This window comes from Lacerta agilis, chromosome 14 (assembly GCF_009819535.1).
Source record: "Lacerta agilis isolate rLacAgi1 chromosome 14, rLacAgi1.pri, whole genome shotgun sequence".
NCBI classification, from domain to species: domain Eukaryota; kingdom Metazoa; phylum Chordata; class Lepidosauria; order Squamata; family Lacertidae; genus Lacerta; species Lacerta agilis.
This window is the reverse complement of record NC_046325.1, coordinates 6,642,018-6,659,728: the sequence shown is the minus strand read 5'-3', so window position 1 is coordinate 6,659,728 and position 17,711 is coordinate 6,642,018. Positions and strand designations below refer to the sequence as shown.

Below are 17,711 nucleotides of genomic sequence, written 5' to 3'. Positions count from 1 at the left end.
GCAAGCTGAACGATGGGGGTGGAGACGCTCCTTCAGGTATACTGGGCTGTTTACAGGTATACTGTTTGTTTAATACTTTGGAATCCTGTATATCTTTACCTCACCTTGGTCTTATACATCACCTTGATCACCCCTGGGCAAAAAACAAACTAACCCTGTTAAGTTTAATCAACTAATTAATTAATGTGTGCATAGGTTAAGAAAAAGAAAACAAGTGGTTCGAGTTCTTGCAGGCCAAATTCAGCCCAATTCCGGTACTTCATATAGCCTTGTTTTTCTGAGCAATGGAACTTTTGGGTTTTGAAAAGGTGTTAAACCAGGTGATTAAAAAAGAGGAAGTGATTGGCTCCCAAATATATCCCCTGGACCTCATTTCTGATTATTATTATTTTCACACCTTCACGCCAGCTCTCAGGATGTCAGTGTTCTTTTTAAAGGGACTTCTTAAGAACATGGGGGGGAACTCTGAAGGCCTCATTGCGGCGGAAATGACTCCCCCAACACAAACAGACTTTGGGTCATTCAACAGAGGTCTGGCTGCTTCAATCATCTCCAACCTTGGGATCGGTGAGTTCAAAAATAGGTTTGTTCTTTATGTTAGGGGGCATGGGAATTGTAGTATGGAAGGTTGGGTGGATGCAGGTACATTGACTCTGGACCAATTGAATAAGATGACTTTTATACATATTCTGCGTTAAAAGATACTTACCACTTTCCAGAGGTGGCCTAAAGTATCTGCAATGGCAGCATTTGTTAATAACTTTGTTTGGATCAGCATCAAAGACACCAGAAATATTAGAACAATTGGTTAAATCCTTTGAGACCAAAAAGCTGGTTACTATTTTTTATAGATATTTGGTATCAATAAATCAATTTGATATGCAGACTCTGATAAAAGAATGGAATTAAGAATTAGAGATTCCTATATTACCTAGACAGTAGGAGAGTGTTTTAGCTTCTGTAGCAAAGGTGTCAATGGATTATGAATTAGAAAGTAGAAAGAGCTTGGAGCTGCTGCTCATGAGGCAGGGAGGACTGCCAGGTAGTGTAGGCAATACAGAGCTCAATATAAGGAAGCTTCCTATGTTCCAATGTCAGGCTACAGCAACATGGGCACGTGAACCTTCCCCAAGCGCCACGTTCAGCTCAGAAGCTTCCCACCACTTAGCCAAGAGAGAAGCCTTAAGAAGGTAGGTGAGAAAAGCCCCAGGGCTCCTTGCTAACTTCTCCCAGGCTTGTTACTCAGCTAGATCCCAGCTGGGCTACCTGCCAAGCTGTGTCTTGCATCCAAGCTATGGTTTATGCTAGGAAGCTGGAGGAGGGCAAGGGGGCTACCTGAGAGTCTCGCCGAAGACTCGTGGTCTACTGGGGAACTCCTGAGCTTCAAAGAGATAGGCTGGGCAGAAGAAGGCTAACTGAAAGCTTGCTCAAATGCTAGGAGTTTCCAAACTTCCCAATGAACATTTGGCTTCCAGAGAATTGGCTGGGTGGAAGGAGGAGACAGAAATATCAGCTGTGAAATTCATCACCTCACAGTTCAGCAGCAGGCTTTAAACTAGTGGGCCAGGGAAGGTACCTGAAAGCTTACTCCAAGCCTAATGACTCCTGCTCTCTTGAAGGCTTATGGGAAGCTGATGGGGAGGAAGGGAGCTACCCAAAAGCCTGTCCCAGCCTGATCCTCAGCTGGGAGATGGCAGGGACCCAGCTGAGCACTAGGGCTTGCAACAAGCTGGACAGGTGCAAGGGAGTGCTATAAAATCCATGTCAGCTGTAAGACGCCTGGCTTCCTACATGAGCATTATGCTTCATGAACCCAGGAGGGGAACTGGAGCTATGCCCCACCTGATGCACAGCTGTAAGAGTCAATACCTAGTTCAGTATTAGGATTCAAGGAAGCTAATCCTGGAACAGAGGAAAGCTGGAGCCAGCCCTGAATGTAAGGTGCTTGGGAGCTGCCAGTGGGGCCCAAGCCTGATGCTCAGTTGGGGGATCCTTGACCACCCGAGTGAGAGCTAGGCTTCACAAAAAGCTGAAGGGAGCAGCCGGGTGAGTGGACTGCCAAAATGCTTGCCCCAAGCCCAATGCTCAGCTAGAAGATTCTTGACTACTTAGCTGTGTGCTACAAAAGCTATAGGGAGATGCTTCAGGGCTTTCCTGATGCCTGCCACAAGCTTTATGCACAAGTATTTGACAACCCACCCAAGTGGTATAATTCACAAAAGCTGGTGGGGAGGGGAATGCCTGAATGGCTGTCCCAAGCCACACACTCAGTTGGGAGTTTTTTTTTGTTAGGTTTCTGCTAGGCCACTGTGCAGTTTATTGGAGAGTCACAAAACTCTGTTGACACATTCCAACACTATGCTGTTGGAAGTCGCACGGGAGATGGATGTTATAATTGTTGTTTCCCGTTTCTCTGTACTGTTTTTCCCCCAGACTGTCTCTCACGGAGTGCAGACATGATTTCTTTTCTGTCTTGCATTGTTAGAAAATAAATAGCAATATAGCACATACTTCAGGCTCCTACTGCTGTGTGTTCTCTCTGGAAGAATTGGAGAACGTGCCTATGCCTCATGCAAAGGCTTAGGTCATTAAACAACGTTGGAGGGGAGTCGGAGGTATGGCCATTCATCACACCGACGTTCCGACATTTTAGCCACCTACCTAGCTGTTGGTCTTCCCATAAGCTGGTGAAGGAAGCAGTTGGGAAGCAGAGCTATGTGTAAGGTTTTGCAATTGCTGGGGAGGGGAGGCAGGCGGGTGACTGGAGGCCTGCTCCAAGCCCAGTGCTCAACTAGGGGATTCTTGACCACCCAGATGAATGTCAGGTTTTATGTAAACTGGCGGAGAGCAGTTGGGAGGAGGGCATGCTCTGAGCCTCATGCTCAACAGGAAGGTTCTTGACCACCCAGTTGAGAGTTAGGCTTCACAAAAGCTAGCCAGGTGCTGCCAGGTGGGTGGGCTGCCCAGGTGCCTGCCCCAAGCCTGATACTCAGCTACGAGGTCCTTGACCACCTAGCTGTTCACACAAGCTGGGGGGAAGCAGCTGAGAAGGTGGGGAGGGCTATGTGGATGCATGGCAAAAGCCAGGTGCTCAACTGTGAGGTAGTTGGCTTATCAGACAATCAGCAGACTGATTGGGCTGGTGGGGAACCAGAGGCTGCCTGAGAGCCTGCTTTAACCTAATGCCTAGCTGGGAGTTTCCTGACTTTCAGATTAAGCTTCATCTGGCAAGGAGGAGGGTGGTTGAAGGTCTACACCAGCCAGACGCTTAGTTGGGAGATTTGTGCCACTGCCCCGACTCCTTGATGAGCAGCAGGCTTCAGCCACGCAGGGAGCAGGGGAGCAGGGGAGCTACTTGAAAGCTTGTCCCAAGCCTGATACTCAGCTGGGAGAGATTCCTGGTTTACAGCTGAGCACTAGGCTTAAAACAAGCTGGACAGGTGCAAGGGAGTGCTATAAAATCCACCTGACACTCAACTGAAAAATTCCTGGCGTCATGTTGAAGCAGCAAGCGAGAATAAATGGACCGGGGGTCGATGACAGGAGCTCTGTCCCACCTGATCCTCAGCTGGGAGATTCGTCAATACCTACTTCAAGGAAGCTGATCTTGGCGCACATCGGAAAGCTGAAGCTAGCCCACAGTGTAAAGCTTCTACAGGTGCTGGGGAGCAGCTGGTGCTCAACTGGGAGATTCTTGACCACCCAAGTTTGAGTGGCACTGCAGAAAAGCTGGTGGGAAGCAGCTGGGTGGGCTGACGAAATGCCTGCCCCAAGCATGATGCTCAGCTAGGAGTCAAGAAAGCTGGTAGGAAACAGCCAGTGGAGTTTCCTGATGCCTGGTGCAAAACTGGAAGGTATGTGGCGACTCACCCGAGTGCTATCATTCACAAAAGCTGGTAAGGAGCATCCAGGAGAGAGGACAGCCTAGATGCCTGTCACAAGCTCAGCTGGGAGAGTTTTGACTATCCAGCCGAGCATTGGAATTCACAAAAGCTGGTGGGGAGGAGCTGAGAGGGGGGACTGCCTGGATGGCTGCCCTAAGCCTAGTGACCAACTAGGAGATTTCTGACCACCCAGCTGTATGTTAGGCTTCACACACAAAAACTAGTAGGGAGCAAGGTGGGAGGCTGCCTGGAAGCCTGCCCAAAGCCTAACACACAGCTGGAAGATTCTTGCTAACTCAGATCAATGTAAGACTTCACATAAGCTAGTGGGAAGCAGTCAGCAAGCTCTCTGGATGTCTGTCGTTAGCCTGATGCTCAGCTGGGAGGTACTATCAATCAGCAAAATTCAGGGAGGATGGCAAGTCACAAGGGGGCTGCCTGAAGAGCTTGCTCTAACCTGATGCTAGCTGGGAGCTTCCCAAACTTCCCAGATGAATGTTGGGCTTCCTTTGGCAAGGAAGGTGACTGAAAGTCCACTCAGATGCTTAGCTGGCAGATTTCTGACCACCACCACCCCCCCCCCCAGATGAGCAGGAGGCTCCAGCCTGGCAGGGAGCAGAGGAGCTGCCTGAAAGCCTGTCCCCATGCCTGACGCTAATCTATGGTGTTTTTGGCATCCCATATCCCCAACAGGCTTCAGGAGCAAGGAAGTATCTTAAAGCCTGCCAAGCCCAGTGTTAAACTGAGAGACCCATAACCTTCCAGAGCCACAGCAGGCTGCAAGAAGCCGAAAGGGAGCAACCAGGGGGCAGGGGCTGGCTGAGAGCTAGGAGGTTCCTGACCCTTCAGATGTAGGAAGCTGGTAGACAGCAGGAGAGCCTTATTCTTCTTATTCTTCTTCTTCTTCTTCTTCTGAAAGTCTGGTCCAAGCCTGATGCTCCACTGGGAAATTCCTGACCATTCAAATGAGTAACAGGCTTTATGGGGGCTGGATCTGCTCCAGGCGTGAATCTCAGCCTGGAGATCCCCCAATTCTTACTTGAATAGTAGGCTTCAAGAAAGCTGTCTTGGATCAAGTAGGCTACCTTAGCTTGGCTCCCAGCTCAGGAAGCCATACGAGAAGCTGACGGGGAGCCAGTGGGGCTACTTGAATGCCTGTCCGACGCCTGAGCCATAATGTGTAGCTTTAGGGCTTCATATCTTGAGACCTAAAACTGCGAGCTCAGCCAAGGAACAAGAGGCTTAGGAAGTAAGCGGCTCTGAGGAACCTAAGTTCTACTCCCTGCTCAGAAAGTGTTCTTTGGGGCAAAAAAGACCCCTAAGTTTTGCTAGGCTGCAAGGGCTGAAGTAGACAGGAGCCCTGGGCTCTCTCTGGAGTGGGCTGCAAGAGATGAGTGGGGCTGAGCTGGTTAGGACAGAGGTCTGAACCCAGCCATAGAAGAGTAGGGTAGTTAAGTGGTTTAGAGAACAAGGAATGTGGTATCTGGTGCACCTGAGAATGGCAGCCCTGGGGAATCTCATGCTTCTGGTGGAGGAGAGAGGAGCATGACAGCTTAAAACAAGCATGGACTCCCCACATTAGGAGAGTGGTTTCCAGTGGTTGCAAGCTGGAGTCAGTGTTTTTTTGGGACTCCTAGGTTTGATCATCAGCTCTGACTGAGGAGGGGAAGGTAGAGAAGATATGGGTGACTGGGGAGGGGGCCTGTGCAAGGTCAGAAAGGAAGCTCCATGGGGCTGAAAGGCAGAGAAGCTAGAGAAGGACATGTTTGGCAGTTTGGTCACTATTTATCAGGAATGGTTCCTATTTTCTGGAACTTGTCTCTGGCAAAGCAGGTTCTCCACTTAGGGAGAGCACGGGGTTGCGGAAGGGTTAACAGGAGAACTCCTTGTTGCTGGGCGGGTTAGTTTGGATGGCCACAGTTGGGATTGGGCTCATCGGGTTGCTGGGGAGATGAGCATGTTGCAAGTTAATGATTGACAGGCATAGTTGTTTAAATTCTTGCACGCGACTTTTAGGTTTCACTTTTGCTGCGTGCAACGGATCTCCCGCCCGCCTTCCCTCCCTGTTTTCAGGTCCTTTTCTCTTCTTGCATTTGACCTTGCTATGCCTGTCATGGGGTCGTCCGCTTTGGAGCGCGGGCCTGGTAGGAATTTTGTCCATTTGGCTGATTGGCTGGTGCCATTTGGTTTTTTGCCTACTGCATAGCAAATCGTCATAACTTGTAAGGTTAGGCATTGGTTAAAATTGGTTGGTGTAGGGGTAAGGAATTGGCTGGACCTGCCCCAGCAAAATGCTGCTGCAAGGGTATTCCATTAAAGGAATCCGGGGGCTCATCTTGCTTTTGTCCGTACCCCCCGAGAGGGGCTAGGGCCGTGCAAGAGCCCCTGGAGCATTTGGGGGAGAGCTGAGGGCCTGGCACCCAGCTCCTGATCTCACCCCTATAGGTGTTTACCCTTACTGACTTCGCTGGCTAGCGGATGTCAGTTCTGTCCCAGGGCGGGGGACAGATAGTTGGAACCAATGCCTAAGCAACCACTCACATTGGTTGTATTTAAATAAAGTTGTGGCCAAAATTATGCCAAAAAACCTTAAAACTTAAATGACTGTGTGAAGTGTGAATTATTTGGGGGGGGGGTGTCTTGGAACCTCGACATGCAAAGCACTGTCCCTGCCTTGCCTTTGGGTGGGCCTTGTTGAAACCGTCTTAATTATGAGTTGCTTTTGTTCAGGCAGCATCCCCAAGACTTCTAAGCATCTCTATGTGGACAGTGATTCACACACCTCATCTTTAACACTCACACATACTGATGACGTTCACAATCAGCATTTGTGAACATGTTGTTGGACTCATGGCTTTCTCACAATATTTGCACCTTCTTGGCTTTTAAAGATTGCTGGGCAATCCCATTTTATGCCCGGATTTTATCTACCGCTGGGTTGTCTTTTCTTGATTTAATCATTCTACTGAGTTGTCGCATAGTCTGTTTTATTACGTATGCTGCCCGGTGAGTCAGCCACCAGAGAGACACGGCTGTTTCCTTGGTCTTACTCTGAAACAAGGTATCTAAGCAGTTAAAAGTTTTTTCCCATCATGGCAGGAAAAGCTTCCCCTCCTAACTTTCTGAGTGACACCTGTGCGGGGAAAGGAACTGGCTATGTGCAAGCGTGTCTGCAATTTGCAAGCTGTTGAGAAACGTGAAGTTTTTCTTATGGGACAGACGTTCAGCAGCACCCTCTTGGCTCTGCATCCTCTAACGGACAGCAAGGCCTTGTTCCCACAGAGGTAGTAGACCTAGGTCTCAGAGGTAACACATGGCTGATATGCCTTCATTTTTTCCAACCTGCATTATTTGTAAAAGGTACTGTTGTTGTTCAACTAGTGAACCAGGGGGAAGTGGGGCACCTCATGCTTAGGGGACAAATTTGCCCGTCCATTCTCTCCATCCAGCTTTTACAACCCTCCCCAGATTTACCACATCCCATTCCCTGAGTGTTTTTTGCCTGGTTGGGAAATGTCCTTGAATTGTGATAATGGTTCTTGCTTAACTTGGATGGGGGAATCTATGTGTGCACAGAATCCTCTGAATTTTCTGCAGGTAGAAAGTGCAAAAGTAAGTGTTCCATCTTTTCCTCTGCTCATCTTTGCTGCTTTGACTTTGAACAGACTCCAATTATCATGTGCCCCCCAGAACATTGCTCATGGTGGAATGCGACCCTTGGGTTACAAATGTTCCCCACCCTGCTGCTAGAACTTTTCCTCCCTGACATCGTTTCCTTTAGGCATAGGCCAGACACAGTTTTGCCACCAGTGAAAACTAGGCAAAAACTACACGCTTCCTTCTTAATGCTTTCCATAAACCACAAAGCCCCCTTTTCATGGATGTAAGATTCCCCCCAACAACTTTTTAAAAAAATAAATAAATGTAGAATTCAAAATTAAAAAGTATGTGGTTTGGTTATACATTAAGAACTTGAAGCCCCCCCCCCCCCAAAAAAAGAAATTGATGTGGAATTCACTGAATAACAGTGCAAATACAGCTCAAGGACAGGTGTCAAGCATTTGGCAAATTTGGAGAGAATCAGCCAGTGGGTGGGTGCTAAAGGGGCTGTTTGTATTCTGCAAATAATTCAGCATCCTAAGCTTTCGGTATTTTCAAGAAAGTTTCTAACTTTTGTGGTTAAGAAAGTAGTTTGAAGCTGGTTGCTTTGGTGCAATAGATACCTTCCCTCTCTCAAACAAATGGCCAGGAGATCAATTAAGCAGCGTTCTTCATGCCCAGTAGGTTGAAACTTGTTAGCAATAGCAGAACTATGGATGAACTGAGGGATGCGAGTGGCACTGTGGTCTAAACAACTGAGGCCTCTTGGGCTTGCTGATCAGAAGGTCAGCGGTTTGAATCCCCGCGATGGGGTGATCTCCCGTTGCTCTGCCCCAGCTCCTGCCAACCTAGCAGTTTGAAAGCACACCAGCGCAAGTAGATAAATAGGTACCGCTGCGGCGGGAAGGTAAACGGCGTTTCTGTGCACTCTGGTTTCTGTTATGGTGTTCCATTGCACCAGATGTGGTTTAGTCATGCTTGTCACATGACCCAGAAAGCTGTCCTGTGGACAAATGCCAGCTCCCTCGGCCTGAAAGCAAGATGAGCATCACAACCCCATAATCGCCTTTGACTGGACTTAACCGTCCAGGGGTACTTTACCTTTACCTTTATGGAGGAACTTGAGCATGTCCCAGTGTCTTTCAGGTAAATGTGCTGCCTCAAATAATGTTTGTGATAGGCCCCTTATGGGGTTTAAAGGCTCTTACTGTTAGCACTGGCTCCAGAGCAAAGGATTTGTTTCTAGTATCAATTAGATCTTAATAGAAATTGTGACAGGCCTCCTTACTGAACTGAAAGAGGTCTGGAGATACATATGGGTGAGCAGAATGAGAAGTGAAATATACAAATCTATGGTTTCCCACCAGGAAGTCACTGTCGACTTGCGTAAGGGGAAACACTTAAAAATTAGCCATAAATTGTAGAGAACTCCAGGACAACTTTTGCCTATGGAAACTAATACTCACTCCAGGTCTTGGCAGGTGAAGCTGCCTGGGAGACCTCCCAGGTAACAGCTGCTTTTTTGTTGAGTTCATAACTTAATTCTAAGAAGAATCCCACCCGAGGCATCAGACAAGCTCTGCACAGGCCCAAACATAGCTTCTTCTTCTTTGGCGATCACTCGTAGCCGAGTAAGATGGTCTTTCCATAAACACGGTTTTAACAGTGGGTCCATAAGTGACTGTAGAGGCCAGTTCTGGATCCACACATCCTTCCCAGTGGGGACATAGATTTCCGGGCAGGAAATGATCGTGGTGCGGGTTTGCCAAGCGTGCCTTCCTCTTAGCACATTACTCCCTTTCATCCTGACTTCAAGCATTTTCAAAGCTCATGATACCTTTGGTAAAGTCTGTTCTCCAGTTGGAGCACTCACAGGCCAGTGTTTCCCACATGTCATTGTTTATACGACATTTTTTTAGATTTGCCTTGAGAGAGTCCTTAAATCTCTTTTGTTGACCACCAGCATTACACTTTCCATTTTTAAGTTGGCATGGATGTGGTGCTAGAGACACTTATTACCACTTACTATGTTGTGATGAGGGCAGGAATGAGACAATGATATCGTGTAACCCACACTCAGCCCATGGAACACACATTTGCTGGACAGCATATCTTCAACATGTCTTTTTCTCTCTTTAACTGCAGCAAGTGCCACAGCCCCAACGGTCTTCCCATTGCCTCCCTGTAGCCAAGACTCCTCTACTGCCTCCCAGGTCTCCATAGGTTGTCTGGTCTCTGGTTACTTTCCTGAACCGGTCACAGTACAGTGGAATTCGGGAGCCATCTCCAGCGGCATCCGGACCTTCCCTGCACTATTGGATTCATCCAGTGGCCACTACACCCTCACCAGCCAGCTCACCATCCCAACCAGCACCTGGGAATCAGAGAAGTTCGAATGCAATGTCACACATTCAGCTACTGGCTTCACAGCCAACAAAGACATTGAGCGTGAGTCTTTCTGGGCTTTGGTTTATCTGCCTTCTTTTTTAATTTTCAAATGCGCAATCAATGCAGTGAAAGAAAGTAAAGTAAAATACTTGGGTGGAGAGAGAGGGGCAATAGATGCAATATTCTGGGGTAGTATTATTGTCTCATTCCAAGGCACATTAAACATGCCAGGCACCACCAAAAAGAAAAATGTATCTGCCCAACAAGGCTTATAAATGAAACATAGGGCTTGGGGTGGAGAGAATGAGTTTGGAATCCTCCATTCAGTACCAACAATGGTATAAGAAAAAGTCAGGTTGTACCATTTCAGATTTCAGTTGTCAGCGGCAAGTTGGAGCATCATCCAGCAGCAACTTGTTGGAATAGATTTCAAGGTTAGATTGATTGGGGGATTTGTGGCCATTTATAGATAATTCTTATTTATTTTGGAGCAATGTTACCAAAACACAAAACATACACACACAGTGTTTGCTGCTAAGGGCAGTCATGACCCCTCATTTTAATTCCTTATATGAGTTGTCAACCTGCAGAACCAGTGGAACGAATTAAGTTCTAGGGTGGTTGGGTGTTCCTACGGCCCACTCACTTGTAATGGTGGAAGGAATGGCTAGGATTGATCACCCTGTGCATGATAGCTACAGGGGAGAGGCAAGCTTTGAATAGGGATACGGAGTTGGGGGGGGGGAAGTGCCTTGATGAGAAGGTGAGGCTGTTCATAACTTTGGGATCGGCATGTCAAAAGGTGGGGAGGATGATAACAGGAGAACCAAAAGAGGCGAATTGCAGATGAACTAGTAGCCACTTAGACCAGTGTTTCTCAACCTTGGGTCCCCAGGTGTTTTGGCCTACAACTCCCATCATCCATGACCACTGGTCCTGCTTGCTATGGATGATGGGAGTTGTAGGCCAAAAACATCTGGGGACCCAAGGTGAGAAACACTGACTTAGACCTCAAAGCTTACAAGGAGAGGGAAATAGGTGGCAAAGTGAAGATCACTAAGAAATGGGGAAGGGGCAGATCACAGACAAATTGTATTAATTCCCCTCACATATGGATGGGGAGAATATCAGTTCTGTTAAGATTTAAATATGAATCAGCCTAATTCACAACAACACTTGAAATGAAAACACAGCCATCTTTTCAAATTCACACTTATCCGAATTTTGCAAAGCAGTTCTCCAGGCAAGTAGTGTGTACAAAAAAGCATCTACTAGGGAAAGATGTGCACAAAAATGGATATATTAGTATAAATAACATATAAAAATGCATTATATCAGGAGCACTGCTTAGAAAAAACATTTATACAGTGGCCCCGCTAGACGAATGCCTCGCTAGACGAAAAACTCGCTAGACGAAGGCATTCGTCTAGCAGAAGGCTGCCCCGCAAGACGAATTTGTCAATGGGGCTGCCTCACAAGACGAAAAAAAATTCGTCTAGCGAAAACCGCGGTTTGCATTGGTGCTTCGCTAGACGAAAAAATCGCTAGACGAAAATACTCACAGAACGAATTATTTTCGTCTAGCGAGGCACCACTGTATTAGGCAAGACAGCATGTTAGGAAAAAATTAGATTAAAATGCAGATCAATTTTCATAAGTACTTATTTTAGAAATATTTGCATACAGATCTGGAGAATGTGGAGGAGAGAGAAACTGAGAGAAATCAAAATTGACAGGTTAACCCACCCCTGCCTTCCCATAATTTATACCCCTCCAGACTCGCCTGCGAAACCACCAGTGGTCCCAGAGGTTCGCCTGCTCCATTCCTCCTGCGATCCCAGGCATGCCACCATTGAGCTGCTGTGCATTATCTCCAGCTTCTACCCCAGCAGGGTGACGATAGAGTGGCTAGTGGGTGGGCAACCTGGCTTGCTATCCTCGGTCACAGCACCACCCAGGAAAGATGCCCAGGGATACACCTTCAGCACCACAAGCACTGTCAACGTTAGCAAAGAAGACTGGCAGGCTGGGAATACCTACCACTGCCAGGTGTTCCACGAAGCAACCCAAACCAAAGTGAAAAGCAAAGCAAGATATGTGAAGGTAGGAAATGTTGACTGAGCCGCCACTTGGGTTTTCCTCTGTTTGGGTGGGCATGGACTGGAATGCGGGGGGAGGAGGACAACTGCTTCGAGTTACTGAGGATCCTCTCAAGTGCTAAGCATTTCAAGACAGTGCCCTTCCTAATTCACACACACACACACACACACACACACACACACACATACCTCGGTTTGGGAATTAATCCGTTCCAGAAGTCCGTTCTTAAACCGAAACCATTCTTAAACCAAGGCACGCTTTCCCTAATGAGGCCTCCCGCCGCCGGTGCCCTTCCACTGTTTGGCTTCCATTCTTAGACTGAGGTAAAGCTCTCAAAACAGGACACTACTTCAGGTTTTGCGGAGTTCGTAAACTGAATTGTTTGTAATGACCGCTCCCCACATCAAATTGGGGGGGGGGTTTTTTGCATGATCACGCAAAGCCCACCCCCATCCTACGTGGCTCGCTAAAAATACAACCTGGCTTTGCCCCCTCCCACACTGGATACCTGGAGGTTCCCACCTAACCTCAGACAGTTAACCAGTCCCGCCGGGGGGGGGGGGTTGCCAGGGGAGTTGGACTGGTAGGGTGGGACTGCCCTGCCCACACAATAGGGTGGAACTCTTAAACCAAGGTACCACTCTGTGTGTGTGTGTGTGTGTGTGTGTGTACATATGTACTGCTTTCAATTATGGCCCATTGAAATAAACCTTTTCCCCATTGACTGCAATGTACACATGACCTTAATGGTAGAGTAGTTATTTTCCATTTCTACTGGAAGCAGGACTCGGGGAAGACATAGTGCAGTGGACATCAGAGTACTGCAAATGTCCATGAAAAGTCTTGGCAAATATGCTATCCTCTCCAGGAGGTGGGGGGGACATTTTCCTTCCTCTACAACATGTAGTTTGACTCAGTGGTATACACCTTCTCCTGCATAAAACAATGTAGTCTTGATAGCAGAAGCTGATGATGTAGAGGAGGGTGACAGGGAAATGTTTGCTCCTGCTCATTATTCACAATGGAATATGGAGGGTGACAGGGAATAGAATATGGAGCTTTTATTGATTCTCAGACACCCAAGGGCACCAAATGCTAGCTTCTTTCCTTTAATACATGTACCAGGAGTGGAGTTATTGACTCCTTTTACTCTGCAGCAAGGAATGCCCTTCTTAACAGGATGCATGCAAGCCCCTAAAACAGCAGAGGGGGGAGGAGCGGTTGGAGAAGTAACATGGCGTTTGTATCCCCAGATAATACTGACTGCCCCTCGCTGGCATTAGCGTGCGAATCATGCCCCCAACCCCAAAAGACTTGTACGTAAACAGAGACCCTACGCTCACCTGTGTGGTGGAAAATCTGGAAAATGCAGATAGGCTGAAAGTCACCTGGTCACGGGCAGATTCAGGACCTGTGAGCCCAGGTTTATTGGAAGTGAAAGAAGAGCTTAATGGAAAGTACACGGCCACCAGCTCCCTCCGTGTCACAACGTGGCTGCAGGTGAGGAATTCACCTGCATGGTGGAATATCCAAGCTTGGCTGCTCCCATCAATAGGACCATTGCCAAGACGAAGGTAAAGGGAAACAGGTTGGTCTACTATCCTGGGGCTTGGTGGCCTTGTGTTCTAGCAGGAAAGAGAATACTTAAACACACAGCACCATTGGCTTATCTGCAATTTATACTGCGGACACACTTTGCAATTTCACACAGTCTGGTGGGGGTATTTGTGCAGGTTTGCACAATCATTCTACACTTGTCTCTGCTCACAGGTTTTTATGAGCAGAGCTTGAGAAACCTGCAATGCATGTTATTGTTTTTAATCAAAGGCAACACTGGGACTATTTCCACCTCTAGCTAAGGATCCTTCTGACCCCTGAATCTGTCTATTGATAGGTTGAACTAGATGAAGGATTCAGCCAGTTCCGTTGAGGGCAGTTCATTATCCTTGCCCTGGTGGCCTAATCTGTACATTTAAAGAGCTACCTGGAAAGAACAATGTGGGAATGTGAGCATACCAATACCTTCTCAGGAAAGGCTGGGATTCTGTGTACTATGGGCCCCTCTTTGTATATCTGTTAAGAGAAAGTAGGCTGTGTAAATTTACCTTAAATCTCTGCTATCTTGGTTTGGTATCCTTATGTATTCATCTAGCTCGAAGAAGCCCAACCCATGTTGCACTTCTTCCTACCCAGGTCCATGTGCACAAGGGCTTCAGCTAAATGCATTCTAACAGACATTTAACAGATAATAATCAGCACTCCTGCCCAAACCACAAGCCCCAGGATTCTCTTGGGGAGAAACCGTGACATTCAAACTCCAACAGGAATTGCAATATGGATATATTAATTTTTAAAGCTGTGTTTGCTGCACTATTTATGAATGTGAATGCCACCAGAGAAGGCCGAGCTGTTCCATTATTATTATTATTATTATTATTATTATACATACAAACATACATACATACATACATACATACTATATACATACATACGTACATACATACCCTGCCCATCTGGCTGGGTTTCCCCAGCCACTCTTGGTGGCTCCCAACAGAATATTAAAAACACAATAAAACATCAAACATTAAAAACTTCCCTAAACAGGGCTGCCTTCAGATGTCTTCTAAAAGACAGATAGTTGTTTATTTCTTTAAAACAAAATCGAAAATTCTTTCTAGTAGCACCTTAGAGACCAACTGAGTTTGTTCCTGGTATGAGCTTTCGTGTGCATGCACACTTCTTCAGATACACTGAAACAGAAGTCACCAGATCCTTAAATATAGTGGGGGAGTGGGGAGGGGTATTACTCAGAAGGGTGGTGGGAATGGGTTTATTTCTTTGACATCTGATGGGAGGACGTTCCACAGGGCAGGCACCACCACCGAGAAGGCCCTCTGTCTGGTCCCTTGCAACTTCACTTCTCGCAAAGAGGGAACCAGCAGAAGGCCCTCAAAGCTGGACCTCAGTATCTGGGCTGAACGATGGGGTGGAGATGCTCCTTCAGGTATAATGGGCTGAGGCCATTTAGGGCTTTAAAGGTCAGCACCAACACTTTGAATTGTGCCCTGAAACGGGTGCCTGTGTATATCGTGGAGACAAGCAGTGCTTTTTTTTCTAGAAAAATAAGTGCCAACACTCACCATTAAGTGATTACAGTAAGTGTCACACTTTTTAATGACAAAACAAAAGGTGCTGGTACTGTGTACCCTTGAATACCCCTGGGGGCAGGGAGCACTGTTTCCTGACCAGAAAGAGCACAGGTAGACTCTGGGGAATTCCTCATGCAGTTTCAGACAATGTGATAGGCCTTTGGGATCATTATTGGGAATGTACTGCGGCATCCACTAATTGGTTGTGATCTTAATTACTGCTGGCACATCTTTTCTCTCGTACATTCCCCCACCCCATCCCCAAAAGGCGAGATAAAGTCTCCCAAAGTGTTCCTCTTCTCCCCGCATGACGAGGAAATCAACGCTCGGCCACCTATGCTGACACTCACCTGCCTGGTCACAGGGTTCACCCCAAAAGAAGTTTCTATCCAGTGGCTGAAGAATCACAATGCAATGCCTGAAGATCACCATGTCAACACGCCGGTCATGAAGGACAACAGCAACAACTCCCACTTCATTTACAGCAAGCTGACAATTCCATTCTCTGACTGGAACAATAGAACCCCTTTCACATGCATAGTTTACCATGAAGCCCTCCCTATGAAGTTCACCCAGAGGACCGTGGAGAAATCCCAGGGTAAAAAATGATGGCCATACCTCCTATGGCACTGTAACCTCTTCAGCTTCTCCCAGATTTTCTCTAGCATTGTCAGATAAACCTGTGTAAAGGTCTTCCATGCATGCATGTTTGGCCTATGGCTGAATAAAAGAGAACTAACTCGGATATATCCCATGTTGTGGTCACTTGCAGGAGAATCGATGACTGGCGTGGGGTGGGTGGGTTCTGGAAAGGAGAGAATGGATTTATTAAGTGGGTCTTCGTGATATTGGAAGCAAAATGTATTCACCATTATCAGAGCTATGCCGTGGGTGGGGTGGTTGCAAAGGTCTGGTGTCAGTATATGTGTAGTTTTACTGCAGGCCTCTGATATGTGCCAGAAGTGAGAGGGATTTGGTCCAAAGACACCCAATGAGCTTCATCTAGATAAATTTGATTTGAATCTGGGTCAAATTCCACCAGGCTCAAGTCCAACATCCCGTCATCTGCTCCACACTGGCTTCCCTCTGTACATGTCTGTACACAAGAAGCTGCTCTCTTTTTAATGTCTGGTGCTGAAAACAGCTGCTATAACATTGAAGAGGAATATTTGTATCCTCCTCTCCCACAAAGATTCTGTTGCAGATCCCCCTCAATCTCTCCCATCGCAACCAGCAGCAGTCCATCCTTTGGTCAACTGCGACGAGGCCTCAGTTCCTCAATGGTTCAAACTAGTCAATTGTGGCAGAGCTGTGGAGTTCACTGCAGACCCAGAAACAGTATTATAACTCAGTGTTCCATGCATTAGAAGCTGATAGATAATATTACAGCAGGAAAAGAAGCTGCGAAGGACAGTGTAAACAAGCAAAAATGAAGCAGCAGCAGAGCAAGGGGACCAGAAAGTCAAGAAGGTCCAAGACGCTAACAGGCTCGAGTGGCTCATATAGAAGCAACAGATTTAGAAATGGGAGCATGTTTGGGAACACACACACACACACACCAAGGGAGTAAAAGTAAAAAAAATGCTGGGAAAGGTTGGGGAAATGAGCAAAATGTATTTCTAAATTTCCCACAGTCCCAAAAAATCAAGGCCCAGGCCTCATCTTCTAATTTTGCCTTCTTGATATGAATATGTAATCTGCCCATTGCAGACAATCGGCGGGAAATTATTTTACGTTGCCCTTCTCTTCTTCTGTCTTCCTGTTTGGAATACATCTTATGAGACGTAAGAAGCTGACTTTTATTGATCAGCTTTCCTTCTCACCCTAATGCTGGTCACTCTGACCAGCTCCAGCTCTTCAAACGTAATGTTTTCATGAATCCTTTCAAAAGAAACTGAGACAAAATCATGAACGACAGTTCTAATTACAGATATTGGCTGTATCCAGTGCTAGCCTTACTCACAGCAGACCCACTGGAATTGATGAATAAGACTACCACATGTCATAGAATCATAGAGTTGGAAGAGACCACAAGGGCCATCCAGTCCAACCCCCTGCCAAGCAGGAAACACCATCAAAGCATTCCTGACAGTTGGCTGTCAAGCCTCCGCTTAAAGACCTCCAAAGAAGGAGACTCCACCACACTCCTTGGCAGCAAATTCCATTAATTTCCATAGGTCCATTAATGTCCATTAATGTCCATTAATTTCAATAGGTCTACCCTGAGTAAGGCTAGCATTGGCTACCATCTTTGCAAGGTATGTTCTGTGCTACAGAGCTGAAATGCCATTCCAATAATGAGATACCTGTATGGAGCTGGAAGTCCAGGAGCAGGCAAGACATCCTGTGGAAAGTTAGTTCAACAGAGAGCAGAAGCAAGGGAGTCATAGGGCCAGAAAGTAGGCAGCAGTCATCTGGTGCAACAGACATGCACACTCACCATCAACATTATAAAGCCTTCATATCAACTCACAATGTCCAGATTATTATCTCAGTGAGGCAGCAGAAGAAACAAAGCAAAGAATAGTCTCTAAGGGCCAGACTAAATGGGATAACAGGGGCAGGGAGCAGCCACAGGGGGGGTGATCTT

General features: G+C 46.9%; 1 gene segment (V, D, J or C); it reads left to right on the top strand.

Annotated features, from left to right (window-relative positions):
• Positions 1-452: 452 nt before the first annotated feature.
• LOC117058897 lies at positions 453-11,993 on the top strand. The segment is given in 3 exon segments: positions 453-567; positions 9,630-9,932; positions 11,650-11,993. Coding segments are annotated over 3 exon segments (762 nt in total).
• The last annotated feature ends 5,718 nt before the right edge of the window (positions 11,994-17,711 follow it).